Genomic DNA, 15,638 nt, shown 5'->3' with positions numbered 1-15,638 from the left:
CTGGCGTCCCTGCTGGTGTCCCTACAGCCTAGTTGCAACACAGCAAGCTAGAGTGATCTGGTTAAACCCAAGTTGTGTCACCCCTCTGTTCAAAACCCCCAATGGTTCTCCCTTCCTCCAGAGTAAAAGACAAACTTCCAATCCCCTCTACAACTTGCTGGGTTTTGTGAACTCTCCCCACAACCACTCCTGGTCATTCTTTCCCTGATCTCATCTCTATTACCTCTCACTCTGACCTCCTTGCTGTTCTGTTCCGTCAAGTTCCCTCCTCATTCATCTGCTGGCATTCCAAGCACCCCTCTGGCCCCTCGCACTTGGGGCTGCCTCAGCCTGGAAGGGTCTCCTCTGGATGTCCCCCTGACTCACTCCCTCACTTCCTTCCAGTCCCTGTTCACAGATCCCCGGAGGGACACCATCCTTGGCTCCTCTAGCTAAACTGCTCCCTCCAACACTTCCTTTCCCTCCTTTATTTTCCTTCCGACTCGCACCTCTCTCTGACACATACCTCGCTCAGCTTTGTAGGGCGCGTGCTTGCGCTAGAACAAAAGCTTCATGAGGGCACAGATTTGTGTCTGTTGGCTTCACTGACATAGCCCCAGCGCTCGAAGTAGTGCTTGACGTGGGGCAGACACTCCATTAACGTGTGTTGATCAAATGCTTGCAAGTCTGTGATTCTCTGGTTGTTCTCTGGCGTGATGCAGCCCACGGCATTACCTTGTGGCTATGGGATCCCTTAAAGGAGCCTTGGGGTTTAGAGGACTTGGGGATGACTTCGTTGGTCTAGTGGACTTGTTTCCTTCCTCCCTGTGGGGCTGGTGTGACTCCGTCCCTTGCCTCTCAACCTCACAGCCTTTCTGTTAAGGAGCCCCGTCTCTAACAGTGCCGGTGATGAGCGCAGAGCTGCCTGATTGTTTGCCTTCTCCCCTCTCTGCCTTCCATACCTCTTTTCACTCCATGATCCCTGTTGTGTCCTTGCCTGTTCCTGAGGGAGAGCGGGGGCGGGTCTGAGGCCTTCCCGGGTACAACGGGACGGGACCATTTGCTCAGAGCAGAAAGAACCAGACTGGTTGAGCTACGCTCTGGATATAAGAGGAAGACTGGGAAGTTCAACTAGATAAGATACTAAAGCAACTCCCCTTCTGAAATGGTGAGATCCAAGGCTTCGGGAATGAAAACGTCAGGTGGAGTTCGTTCTCCCCCAAGCTGGCCCTCTGGGAAGTAGCAGTGGGGGGTTCTACCCTGATTCCTGCAGGCTCTATCAAGACACTGCTATTCTCTAATGTTAGAACTGGGGGGTTTTAGACTGTTCCTCCACCTGCTCCCTTCTCCCCCAGATTTTCTTGGTTTCAGGAGGGACATTTGGAATGAGAGCTTACCGCTTGGTCCAGGAGACCGTTCTCATCCGAATCATAGAGACGAAACATGACTGCAAGAGACACAGCGGTGAGGCTCGACGTGTCCTCTGGGCACCACAGATGGGCTGGGGCTTTGATGCTGCCAGTCTTTAGCTCAGTTCTGTCGCTGGGGCGAAAGCCCCTGCAGCCAGCTCACCCACCCTCCAAAGTACAGAGTCTGATTTCTTACACAGAGGGTGGAAAAGGGGAGGAGAACCTAGCCGTCTGGCTTCTGGACCTGTCTAAGCAATAACTCCATGGCTGATGAGATCCAGGTGGCGGTGTGGTTCCTGGTGGAGGGTGCATACCCTTGCAGCATCACTGGAACACAGCTCACAAGTGCCCGGCTGCTGGGAGCACTAGAACTATAAATGGGACACTGCTTTTACTGCACCCAGAAAGGGTGTGGATTTAGGCCTTGTCCTATTACCTCAAGGGCATCAGACAAGTCATTTAACTTCATTGAGCCATGTTTCTTTATCTGTAAGATGGAGATTACAATGGTTCCCCTTCCTCCTAGGTCTTTTATTTTTTTTAAATGAGGATTAGTATGTAAATGATCGGTCAATTTTTTTTCTCTGTAATAATTTTAATTGTTCTATATAAGAAATATAAATAAGCATACAATATCCTACAAGATATGTATAAAATAAATATAAAATGTTCATAAAAGAAACATGCCAAGTAAGACTACATACATAGTAAATATTTTTGCTGGCCTTTTTAATACTTAGGGTTTTCTTTGTTTTGTTTTGTTTTAAGATTTATTTATTTATTTATTTATTTATTTATTGGACAGACAGAGATCACAAGTAGGCAGAGACAGGGGAGGAAGCAGGCTTCCCGCAGAGGAGATAGTCCAATTCGGGGCTCGATCCCAGGACCCTGGGATCATGACCTGAGCCGAAGTCAGAGGCTTTAACCCACTGAGCCACCCAGGCGCCCCTTAGAAAGGCTTTAAGAGAAGGTTTTGACAACTTCACTCTCCAAAAACGATATTCAGGGAAGTTTAAATTGATGTGTTCTTTCTCTTAACAACCCCAGAGCAAGCAAAGAAGTCCAACATCATTTCTTTAACCTCAGAATTTTATGCCAGCTATGATCACTCTAAAAATCAATATTGTGACATCTAAATGTTTTGGCCTCTTTAAAGATTTCAGGAAGATCAAGCTTATACAGACAGATTCATGTGCCCTACTCCTCGTCCCATGGCACCTGAAATGGAGAAAGCACTCAACAGATGTTATTTATTTTTATTTTTTAAATTTTTATTTATTTATTTATTTAAAAACCCTATTTTATTTATTTTACAAGTAGGCAGAGAGGCAGGCAGACAGAGAGAGAAAGAGGAAGCAGGCTCCCTGCTGAGCAGAGAGCCCGATGCAGGACTTGATCCCAGGACTCAGATCATGACCTGAGCCGAAGGCAGAGGCTTTAACCCACTGAGCCACCCAGGTGCCCCCAGATGTTATTTATTGTTGCTTTCTTTCATTAACAAACATTTATATGTGGCATTTAATAAGTACGATGCACTGTGCTGTACACGCTATCATTACTGCTGATGGAATCCTCAACAAAGCTATGATGTAGTTACCATTATAGAAGCTGTTGTATTTGTTTTTCTTAAAATGTCAATGTGCTATTCAGAACATCCTTTAGCATGTTCTAGCTTTAGGGAGGTGATGCAGGATAAGAAAGACCTGGGACAGAAATTTGGGCAAAGGACTAAATTTTCATTTTTGGGACTTGGGAAACTGCATTTCACTCATCTTAAAGGTAGAGATCCTGTTTGTGATCTCAGAAGTAAGCGGAGTCAGGAGCAGAGCTGACACATCTTCATTTTCCTCCTGTTCTTGGAACCCTTCATTGGGCCTCCCTGACTGACCCTTCCCCCACATACCCACTCTAGACCTCTCAGCATGTACCCACAGGTCACGACACTCCTGTTAGGTTGCTTGTGTGTCATCACATCTTTCTAATGTTGTGACATCCCTGTGCCTTGCGTTTGTTCAGTGGGGTGATTGTGCCAGGAGTCAAGATTCCTTCAAAGTAGGGTCATGGCCTTCTTATTCTCTGAGTCTTCAGAATGTCCTAATCAGAGGCACTCAGCATAGGAGGCTGAGTTGCCAAACAGATGCTGGATGATGGAAAGGGCAGGCTTTCCCACCACTGCTGTTCCCAGACCCTGGGACCCGGGTGACTCCCATGGGGAGCTCCCCTGGTCCTATAATGCAGGGACAGCTGAACCAGAAAGCACAGGAATAAAGTATCCCGTTTAAGACCAGCATGTCCTTGGGCAAGTCGTTTACACTTAAAATGAGAATAATCACATTGATCTTCTCAGGTTATTGTGAGGTTAAAATGAGATAATGCATTTAAAGTGATTAGCAGAGGGGCGGCTAGGTGGCTCAGTGGGTTAAAGCCTCTGCCTTCGGCTCAGGTCACGATCTCAGGGTCCTGGGATTGAGCCCCACATTGGGCTTTCTGCTTAGCAGGGACCCTGCTTCCCCCTCTCTCTCTGCCTGCCTCTCGGCCTAATTGTGATCTGTCAAATAAAAAAATAAAATCTTTAAAAAGAAAAAAAAAGTGATTAGCAGGTAAAAGGTCTTCAACAATGAGAGTAATTGTTAATGAATGGATAATAGGTGGGATTTCAGGATATTATTTCCCAAAAGATGCACGTTTGGTTATTAAAAGAGAAAAGCTTAAGTTGTTTTCAGTCATTAAAATCAGGAGAGGATTTGAATTCATCTGGTTTAATTTAAAAAAAGATTAAAAGCTCTAGAGGACAAATATAACCAAGTTTCTACAATAAAAAATTACAAGGAAAATAATAAGCAGAAGATTAAAATAGAAGAAACATAAGAAGCAATGGCAAATGTAGGGACCACATTTGGATTCTGATTCAAACAACCAGTTAAAAATAGGTAAGATAATTGGGAAAATGTGAACACCGACTGAATATCTGGTATATAAAAGGTGAAATTAAATGGAGTCACTTATGTCAAGGGGCTTTAAAATGGAGCTGGGGGGCCATTAAGGAGATGGGCCTCATGCAGTTCCTAACCGGGCGGAACTGTGAACTCTGAATGGGGCCAAACTGCAAATATTCCAAGGACTCAACCTGAACACCTGCAATTTGCTACATTAAAGAGACTTTGTTTAGTGATAACCTCAGTCACCAATTATATATCAATTAAGATTAGTTTTCCACTACCAACACCAATCAAAATTCTCTGCAAACACATACATGAGAATTCCTCTTGTCTTTAAACACCCCTGACTTTTGTTCCTTTGGGACGGACACTTTTTGGGTTTCTACCCAAATCTGTGTTCTCCATATTGCTATTCTGAGGCCCTAAACGAATACTTTTGTTCTTATTTTAGCTCTGCCTGCTTTCTCTGTGAACAGGCAGTAATAAGGAATTGTTGTCTTTCAATGTGATAATGGTGGTGAGGTTATAGTTAAGAAAAAGTCATATTTTTAGAGGTACATACAGATGTCTGGAATTTGCTTCAAAATATTCTGGGGCAGAGGGAGTGCATGGGAAGTATAAATAAAACATGATTGATTATAAGCAGGGTCATTACTGAAGGTGGCTGATAGGTATAGGAAAGTTTACTGTGCTTTCTACTTTTATCTATGTTGGCAATTTTCTGTAACAAAAAAAAATTTTTTTTAAATGCAGTTTCTTTTTATTGCCATTACCAGACTCAATCTGAGAGCCACTAATATGAAAAAATCTGCCACATCCTCTCTGGTAAATATGAACAAATTCAATACCTTAAACTCCAATTTTCAGCTGAATGTTAGAAATAATTTGACATTTCACTTTTAACATTAGCCAAAAGATACAGAAACCTGCTATATTTGCCACCAAATTAGCATTTCAGACTTGCAATTGTTAACACCTCAAAACTACGGGGGAGATTTTAAGCTCAGCTAATGAATGAACTGTTTCATTTTGGTTTTGGCAAGGGTTAACCTTGCCAGTAGATTAAACAGTAACCTAGTTACTGTTGAAGTTTTGTTGATTAGTCATCTTATTAGCTGGAATTTTGACTTTTGCTATGATACGTGTGGGTTTTCCCTTAATATCTACTAAGTTCCCAAGAGGAGCCAAAACAATATATCTTTTTTAACAAGGTCCTATTATTTCCTATTTTAAAAAGTCTGCCTGTAGGCTCTTGGAGGTGGGGTAAACCATCCCTGAAGTGAATCTTCTATAAGATTCCAGGCTCTTTCAGTTGCTCTGGGTTTTCCTTTCTGCCACCAGCCATTACTCTCTCTCTCTCTCTCTCTCTGAAGATATGTTTTTTAAATCAACTTTAGTCACATTTGGAACCAACTCCCTCACTTAACTAGCCCCTTTTCTCTAGAGGCCAAAAAACTTGAGGTGGGGGTGGGTGAAGAAACAGAAATAAGTTTTAACAAGCTGGAGGTTGATCAAGAAAAAGGAATTCCTCATAGTTAAAGAAAAAGGAATTCCCCATACTTGGTACAGAATTCAAGGAAGACAGATATTGAATAGCCTCCCTTGAAAAATAAGGGAAGGTAGGAACTTTCTGGTTGGAGACTTTCAGAAAATCCTGCCAGCAATGGAAGGGAGTCTCAATCCCACGTTGAGACTTCTCCAATTTCCAAATCCAGATTCTCAATGGCAAGGTCTCAGATGTACTTCCTACTCTCCACACAACTGGTACTGGGTTCCCAGCATGGATTGTAAGATGTGTCCAGATCACTGCTGGTGACAGGACCGAAGCACCTTCCCCAAGCAGGTGTCACCAATACCCATGATCCCAGGTCGCTCTCTGGCATGCTTAGAATGAAGGACAAGATACTAGATCTTCTAAGGAAAAGTTGAAGGCCCTTGAGAGGGTGAGCACTTACATTCCAGCTTATCCTGAGGTCTCCCTGTCTCCAGCAGGGACAGGTAACACACAACATCCTTCAGGTACACTATGGGGGATTCCGAGCCTGGAGATGGAGCAACAGGGTTTCCCAAGGGGGTTGCAGCCACTTGGTCTTTAGCTGGCTCTTGCTTCTCAGTGATCTTCAATTCTGTAATAGCCAAAAGCAAACCATCCAAAAGCACTTAGTATTTAACAAATATTAAACCCCTTTTGTTACTCCATCATTTTCTTGATAGAGGCAAGAATTTTAAACAAGTGTCCTCAAAAGTGTTGGTCACTTAAATATGATCCAATCTGTGGTCCTAGATATCTAATTTGTGGAGTTCATACTCTCTGAATGGGTCCCATTCTGACCCCTTTAAGAATCTATATCCTTGTAAGAAATTCACCTATACCCTGTGAATTTTCAGAAAAGATGACAGTGATTTTTAGTAATGCCCATAAGCAACAGGTAAATGGCATTTAGCCTAAGGGTCTGGGAACACACCCAGTTTATAGAGTTTTGGCTAGGATTCTAAAAACCAGACTATTGGTCATTTACCAATGCCTTCTTTCACAATTTTCTTCTCAAATAAATTAAAAGATAAATGAAAAGGTGAATATTCAGAAGACCAACAATCAACGAGTTTCCAGAAACTAGGACGAATTTTGACTAGCTGCAAGCCTAATCAATTGGATTAAGAATATGCAGAAAGTGGTTTATCATTTAGCAGGAATGGAGTGTTTTCCCTCTGGAGTTTCCCCTTTTCTTAGATAGGAAAACGCTGTCTCTTTTATACTTCTTGTCCTCTAATTCAGAAATATGAGGTTATTACTAATGAGAAAACCAGGCACCTATATTCTACTGTGTGAATTATACTTTCTCAAGTCACTTTAAGAGCTCTCTCTCTCTTTTCCCAGTCTCTCTAAATCCATGCCCATCAGAAATAATCTCTTAATATCCAGGAAGTGGGCGCAACTCACAGAAAACACAGTGAAAAGTAAGAGGAAGACCGGCAGTGGAAAATCTACTAAGTAATGGAGAGCTGAAGGCACAAGCACACAGACAGGCAGCCCTGAGAGTAATGCCTGCTGGGGAAGGCAACATTACCAGCCCACTTTTTGTTCAGAGAGCCAAAGTGCCAGGCAAAGGCAAACAGTTTGTGTCAGGCCAGTAGAGCTGTGTTCCATGAAAGCCAACTGGGTCCCAGGAGTTGGGCTATGATCTGAGAAGGGAGTTAACAATGATCCAGATGGACAGCGGGTGAGACCACTGTCTCAATGACACTCTGTATACTACAAGAGGCCTTCTGAAGAGACCAAGACAGATCTTACGAAACAGAACTGCAACACAAGGAAAGGAAGCTTCCAGATCATTGGAAACAACTTCCTACTGGACAAGACCCTAAGAGGTTGCAAGAAGATATAACCTCTACTAAGTAGGGGCAGAAAGCCTCAAGGGTGAGTAAGTTGAGCTAAAAATAAGGATAGTGAGATGGGGAAATTGTAATAAAATTACATATGCAACAGAAGTATTTAAATAATCACTGGAGGACAAGTTAGGGATAAACATACTAATATATAAGACAAATGAGAGAGGGGTGCCTGGGTGGCTCAGTGGGTTAAAGCCTCTGCCTTCAGCTTAGGTCATGGTCCAGGGTCCTGGGATCGAGCCCCACATTAGGCTCTCTGCTCAGCGGGGAGCCTGCTTCCCCCCCCGCCCCCGCCTCCTTCTCTGTCTACTTGTGATCTCTGTCAAATAAATAGATAATATCTTTTAAAAAAAAAGACAAATGAGAAAAATCCTTTGTACTGGATAGCCCACTATATCTCATGTTACTGTTACATCCTCAAACTATCCATCATTAAAACACTATTACAATGACTTTTATTTCGACTAAATTGGAATAACGTACCAGATATACTCTTCTGTTGAAACAATTAAAAAACTGGACAAAAGATATAAAACAGTGGTTCACAGGACACTGAATGTGGTAGCACCAAATGGTGATTCCCAAGAGACTGAAAAACAAATGAGATGATTCCTATAATTGCCACATCTTACTGTCCAGAAAGAGTTTTGAGGGCTGCAGCACAGGAAAGGGGAGCCCAGACAGATCCTGCAAGTCTCTCTGAATTGAAGAGGCAGACTTTGGGGAGTCCAAGGTGTCTAGAGTTCACAGGGCAGTGCACCAAAGAGGAGGAAGCTGCACAGAGAGAACTCTAGAGATCTACAGAGGGTCCTCTGTGAGTAATCAGTAGAGTTTCCCTCAATTATTCAGCTGAGTAACAATTAGCATAGATGTGTGATGAGACTACCTGAGGCTAGGGAAAGAATCAGTATTGGTGGGAACAATCCCTGGAATGCAAGAATAGTGTCTCTTCTCACCAATCAAGGCAGAAAACTCAAGAAACACTGGGTAGAGAACTCAGAAGAGTTTTGCTTTGGTAGTTGGGTGAAATTAGTAAACGCCTCTCTGGTCCTGCCTAGCAAAGCTTTAAAACCCAAACCAAAAAGGTCAAACTATTTCCAAGTGACCTAACAGTGCCCCAAAGCAAAACTCAAGAATTTTTCTAAGAATGTAAAACCCAACGATGTAAAATTGTCAATGCCTGGTATTTCACAAAAAAGTAACAGGTATACAAGGAAGCAAGAAAAAAAATGAACAATAATAATGAGAAAAAGCAATTGACATGGAGCCAGAAATGACACAGATGATATAATAAAAACTTTACAATAATTATTACAAATGTATTCCATTTCTCCAAGAAGCTAGAGGAAAGATTGCATATGTTAAGAAGAGACAAAAAAGATACGTAAAAAATGTCCATAACAATTGTCTAGATATGATGTGTGTGAAATGAAAAAGTGCCCTGAATAGGATTAGCAGTGGATTAGAATTTGCAGAAGAAAAGATCAGTGAACTTGAAACAGCAATAAAAACTATCCAAAAAAGACTTAAAAAAAAAAATAGTGTCGTATCGGTGAGCTGGGGGACAACTTCAAATAGACATGTAATTTGAATACGTGAAGAGAGAAAGAAGTAGAAAATTTAAGAAATAATGGCTGGAAATTTTCCAAATTTGTTAATATTTGATAAAAGCTATAGAATCTCAGGTCCATGATGCACAATGAACCCCCAATACATGAAGAAACATGAAAATTATACCAGGGAACATTATAATCAAATTGGTTAAAATCAGTGATAAAGAGAAAAAAATTCATAAAAGCCAGAGGAAAAGAGACCTTATATAGACAGAAAAAAAGAGGAGAATGCCTGTAGTTTTCTCACTGGAAAGAAAGCAAGCTGAAAGCAAGTGGAACAACATCTTTAAAGTACTAAGGGAAAAAAAAAACCTGTCAACCTAGAATTTTTTTTTTAAGATTTTATTTATTTATTTGAAACACAGAGAGAAAGAGAGAGAGCACAAGCAGAAGGGAGAGGGAGAAGCAAACTCCCCTTTGAACAGGAAGCCCTACTGGGGGCTTGATCTCAGGATCCCAGAATCATGTCCTGAGCTGAAGGCAGATGCTTAACTGACTGAACCACCCAGGCACCCCTGCCAACCTAGAATTCTTTACTCAGTGAAATATCTTTAGAAAAAAATATTTTTATTAGTTAAATCTCCTTAAAAGATAATTAACTACTGCTTGACTTATTTCGCTAAGCATGATACGCTCTAGTTCCATCCATGTTGTCGCAAATGGCAAGATTTCATTTCTTTTGATGGCTGCATAGTATTCCATTGTGTATATATACCACATCTTCTTGATCCATTCATCTGTTGATGGACATCTAGGTTCTTTCCATAGTTTGGCTATTGTGGACATTGCTGCTATAAACATTCGGGTGCACGTGCCCCTTTGGATCACTACGTTTGTATCTTTAGGATAAATACCCAGTAGTGCAATTGCTGGGTCATAGGGCAGTTCTATTTTCAACATTTTGAGGAACCTCCATGCTGTTTTCCAGAGTGGCTGCACCAGCTTGCATTCCCACCAACAGTGTAGGAGAGTTCCCCTTTATGTTTATAAAAAATAAAAAATTAAAAAAAAAAAAGATAATTAACTACTGAAGCAAAAATAATAACAATGTGGTTGAGCAGTTTATAATTCAACATGTATAGAAGGAAAATGTATAATAACAATAGCACAAAGGCCTAGGTGGAAGATATGGAGGGATACTGCAATAAATTTCTTTTTTAAAGACTTTATTTATTTGACAGAGAGAGAAAGCAAAAGCAAGGGGGAGCAGCAGACAGAGTGAGGGGGAGAAGCAGGCTCCCCACCAAGCAAAGAACCCAATGTGAAGGTCCATCAAAGGACCCTGAGATCATGACCTGAGCTGAAGGCAGACACTTAAACTACTGAGCCACCAAGGCACCACTCTTATGGTAAATTTCATAGAGTATATACAAAGTGGAAAAATATTACTTGAATATAGACTATTCTAGTTAAAACCATCACTAAAATACTGTTACAAAGAGTTATAGCTAATAGTGTTAAAAAGGAGATGAGTGAAATCATAAATAATTTAACTAATTGAAAGAACAGAAAAAGAGCAAAAGGGAAAGAAAGGACAGATGGAGAAAAAAAACCCAAATAACAAAATGGCACTTTTAAACCTAATGATAGCAATTATCACAGTAAATGTAAATGTTCTAAAATTCTAAAATGCAGAGATTGTCAGCTTAGATTAAAAAAAGAAGATCCAACCAACTACATGCTTCCTATTAAAAAGTCTTTTTAAATATGGACACAAATACGTTAAAAGAATGGAGGAAGATACCACTGTAACTCTAGTTCACTAGAGTGACTACATTAATTATGAATTATAATAAACTAGATTTCAAAGCAAAGAGTGTTCCCAGGAATGAAGGGAGTCACTTCATAATAAAGAGGTCAAATCATCACAAGAACATAATAATCTTAAAAGGAATGAAAGCTGTCCATATAAAGATGTGTACTAAGAATATTAATGTTTTATATGTAATAGCCCCAAAAATGAAAATAACCCAAATGTCCATCAGTAGGTGAATGAAGAAACAAATTGTGGAATATCTACCTATATATTGGCATACTAATCAGCACTAAAAACATGTTGATTATTGATACACACAACACCAACAAATTTTAAAATTATTATACTGAGTGAAAGAAGCCACACCAAAAAATGTACAAACTGTATGATTCTATAAGAATAGAAAATGCAGTCTAATCTATAGTGGCAGCAAGCAGATCAGTGATAGTACAGACATGTGGGTAGTGAAGGTGGGAAAAAGAGATTATAAGGCAACTTTGGAGATGACAGATATCTTCATTATCTTGATGTGGTACTGCTTTATAGGTGTATACACCTGTAAAAACTTATTAACTGTACATTTCAAACATGCAATTCACTTTATACCAATTATATTTCAACAAATCTGTTTTAAAACATTGTTATAGACTTTTCCAAAGATCTCTGGGTTAGCAGAACTATGACTGGATCTTGAACCACCAGTTCTAGTCTACACTGAAGTGAACTATTCATTCTAGTCATGGAAATGCCAGGGCACAGAAGGACTGAGGGGCACTTAGTCTTACTAGTGCTTTTCCTCCTCAAGCTGCCTTATATGAAACACCCCCAACCACTGCCATTCAAGTACATCCCTCAGGGACCGTCAGTAACAACAGACTAACACCCTCTTCCAGATTACAGAAGTTCTGTCTAGGTGCCATGTCATTAACCATTTTGCTTGAGGGTTCTTAGGCAGACCTGATTTGTTCCACCTTCTCTCTTAGTCTCTGTATTACCTGTTGCCTTCCGGTTGGGCAGGGTTGCATGAAGGAAAGAATACCAAGCTAGAGGCAGAGGACTGGGTTTCTAGCTTTGGATTTGTGCTAAATGGTGTGTGATCTTGCATGAGTGGGCTTACTCCTATATCCAACCTCAGATTTTTCATCTATGGAAGGAGGGCCTTGCATTAAAATTGATGTTTACCAAAAGTCTTGAATGATATGAAAAATGTTTGAGTATAATGTTAAGTGAAAAACAAAACTGGTTCCCAAATTATATGCATAATCTGATTCCAATTCCATAAAAAATTTGTAGAAAAAACCTACAAGGAGGGGTGTCTGGGTGGCTCAGTGGGTTAAAGCCTCTGGCTTCGGCTTGGGTCGTGATACCAGGGTCTTGGGATCAAGCCCCACATCGGGCTCTCTGCTCAGCAGGGAGCCTGTTTCCTCTTCTCTCTGCCTGCCTCTCTGTCTACTTGTGATCTCTGTCTATCCAATAAGTAAATAAAATCTAAAAAAAAAAAAAAAAAAGAAAAGAAAAGAAAGAAAGAACCTACAAGGATACGTGTATACAGGCATAAGTGTAACTGCATTGGTAAATTATGGGTGATTTTGTTGTTTCCTTTTATTTGTTTTGTACACTTCAAATTTTTTATGATACAATGTGTTACTTTTATAATTGGGAAGAACTTTCCTTGAGAGTCCAATATGTCAAGCTGCGGAAAACATCTCAAGAGCCTGAGGAATGAAATAAAACCTAGGAGATTGAAGTTCACATTGTTTATTCGACTTAGTCCTGGGCATTAAGGGAAGGATGTGCTCTGGCTTTCCTAGCTGACAACCTGAAATGACAGATCGCTCGAGGCTCTGAGCCTATGTCTGGTCTCAGTGGAAGCCCCTCTCTACTGTGTCTATGTACCCAAACATTCCCCTACCTGGTTCTGGAAATGAATAACTTGAACTGGATTGTTCTGGATCCCAGCTTGGAGACTGCTCTGAAAGGCCTAAGTAGGCCACAACAAATGAGAATCTAGTTTCCTCTGGCTTCAGCTTGGACAACAGGAAAAGGCTGGGATTTTTAACAGATGGCCTGATCTAAGGTGATACCAGAACTTGGCTCTTCCTTACTGGCAGAGGCCCTTCTCTGTGGTATCCGTCTGTCCCTACATTCCTGTTTCTGGTGAACAGGGGCATCTAATTAAGACATCCACAGAAGGTGGTCTAACAGGAAAAGGATGTTCTACTTTAAATCTCAAGTCACAAAAGATGATGAAAAAAATGGTATATACCTCCCTGAGACAGTATTCACATCATTACCCTTTTATTATCTGACCACAGGAAACTGACACTCTCCATACACAAGGAAAATGGTACATCACAAATCACTTCTCCAGGAGGAAGTTTCTGAAAGTTGCTCTCAGACCCAGAATGATACAAATGTTGCCAATAAACATTGTGGTCAAATACGCCGGCCAAGTTCCATTATCATCATCGATTATTTTTTCTCAAATATCATGTATTGACAGCATCCCCAGGAAGTCCTTCCTTGGTTCCTCAGAAACTTTAGCCACTAAAACAAACCCTGCTCCGACAATTTGGAACCTCAAGGAATAAAGTGTAATTTTTCTCGGGTTCCTCTTGAAGTTCCAGATATTTGGACTAAGAAAGTCTCTGGGTAAAGAATCTGGGCCCAAATGCTTGTCATGGTTGATTTTCCCTTTCAGAGTTTAGAATGTCAAGGTTTCCAATTTCACCCTTCTCTTCCTATTATGAGAATATTTTAAGTCATCATATGCCTCTCTTATTCCACATATGATTTAAGACTTATTTATAACTTAAATCTATTTACCTAAGAGCATCTCCCAGCATCAGCTTCTCTACCAGAGAGGCCATGGACCTCGCATGGCTGGGTGGGATGCTGGGAAGGGTGGGTGGGTGAGCCATATTTTGTAGAGTCTTGCCCTGATGCTGCCCCTGAAGGCCTCAGGAAGGCACTGATGCTTGTAAGCCTTGCTTCGTGGAACTCTAGGGGAAGCCTGAAATTTGCAGAACTTTGCAGAAGGCAATTTTCCTTTCCCAACCATGCTCTGCTTTTCATCCACCATCAATTTTTGATCTCACCAGTCCTTCAGTTATACCCGGAAAACTCTATAATCTTTCCAGTTGCCCTTTTTGCTATGACTAGAGAAAAGATTAGAAATACACCTAGTATCCTCTTGAAGAAATTCTCTCATCCTTCCAGGTCCCGGGCAAATAGATGAAAATAATGTTAACTGCTTCACCTGGCTCCTCCTCCTGACTGATGAAAACTGGTGCATGTAAGTACCACCAATTCTCCCATCTAGGCCTCTGTGCTCTTGTTCTACATTTCACTTTTACATATGTTAGAAATTGCACAACACAATGTCTTTTTTTTTCTTCAATAGTTAATTACCTTTCAAAGAGATGTAACTAATAAGAAAAATATTCTTCATATGTCCCAATGTGGTTACCAGTTTCAACATTCTTCATTTGCATGTGTAAACCCAGGTTTCCATATGGTATAATTCTACTAAAAAGATTCCCTTTACCATTTCTTACAGTGGAGCTCTATACAGTTTTGTCCATTTGAACACACTCCTCCCTTCTTGCCCGACCAACCTTCAACCACCCACAGGCAGTCATGTGTATCTCGACCCTAGATCCCTCTTTATAAATATGCTCTGCTTCTCTCTCTCTCTCTCTCTCTCTCTCACACACACACACACACACACACTCACTCAAACCCCCATATATATTTACTTCCCAGAAGGTTCCCCTTCTCCCCTGTCTGGCCTGGCAACCCCATCAGAAGTAAACAGCTAATGAGCTACTCTGTTTCACAGCAAGTAAAGAAAGAGCCTGCACCAAGCCTCATGATCCCAGCACATGTGAGTGGTGGAGGCCCCAAAGACGGAAGCAGACAAGATCTGTTTAAAGGACATGGAAACAAACTGCTGGTTAGATGTCCCCTTCCTCCACCCCAACCCGCAAATCTCGTATTATAAAGACTTACCTGTATCAGGGGCACAGGCCTCATCTGCTTTGGCAGCATTATCCACATTCTGTATGTTGGTATCTGGGGAGGAAAAAGAAGATCTGAGGACCAGCCCATGATCTCTAGCTTCTTAGAGACACAGGAAGGGCACACCTTCCTGTGGGGACCTGGATCACTTGAGTTGTGCATCCCTGAGTGTCAGCTGGGTTCATGCTGACTCACTGGGGTTGGCTGTGTCACCCCCATTATAGACCAAGCAGACAAGGATCATAACCCCCTTCCTCTGCCACTACTGGGCTCAGCCCAGCCTGGGCACATGACCTGAAGGTGTTCCCTTCAAGGGCTTCCTGCCCTCTTTGCAGAAGCTTCTCTTCCCCCTGTCATACATTATTTTGTTCTTCTTCTTCTCTCCATCCTCCCCTCTGATCCTGGGGGCAGGAATTTTGCCCTTCTTTGTTCCTCTGAGAGAGCCATCAGACAGGGTTTCCCATGAGTCCCTATGGGGAAAGGAGTCCTGGTCCCCTAGTCCCCATTCCCACCCCATAAGGAAGTTACT

At 41.4% G+C, this 15,638-nt stretch overlaps 1 protein-coding gene across 5 annotated transcripts in view; it reads right to left on the bottom strand.

Moving 5' to 3' along the window:
- The window catches only part of DGKG (diacylglycerol kinase gamma), a 197,322-nt gene that overhangs the window by 123,493 nt on the left and 58,191 nt on the right, over nucleotides 1–15,638 (bottom strand). For all 5 annotated transcript variants that reach the window (XM_032338301.1, XM_032338304.1, XM_032338312.1 and 2 more), the window contains 3 exons: nucleotides 15,101–15,163; nucleotides 6,286–6,456; nucleotides 1,377–1,426 (listed from right to left, as the gene is read on the bottom strand). In XM_032338301.1, coding sequence (XP_032194192.1) covers nucleotides 1,377–1,426; nucleotides 6,286–6,456; nucleotides 15,101–15,163 — 284 coding nt within the window. The remainder of the gene's footprint in view (nucleotides 1–1,376; nucleotides 1,427–6,285; nucleotides 6,457–15,100; nucleotides 15,164–15,638) is intronic.

This window comes from Mustela erminea, chromosome 1 (assembly GCF_009829155.1).
Source record: "Mustela erminea isolate mMusErm1 chromosome 1, mMusErm1.Pri, whole genome shotgun sequence".
Taxonomy (NCBI): Eukaryota; Metazoa; Chordata; class Mammalia; order Carnivora; family Mustelidae; genus Mustela; species Mustela erminea.
Note: the sequence above shows the minus strand (reverse complement) of the source record. Positions and strands in the feature narration are given on the sequence as shown.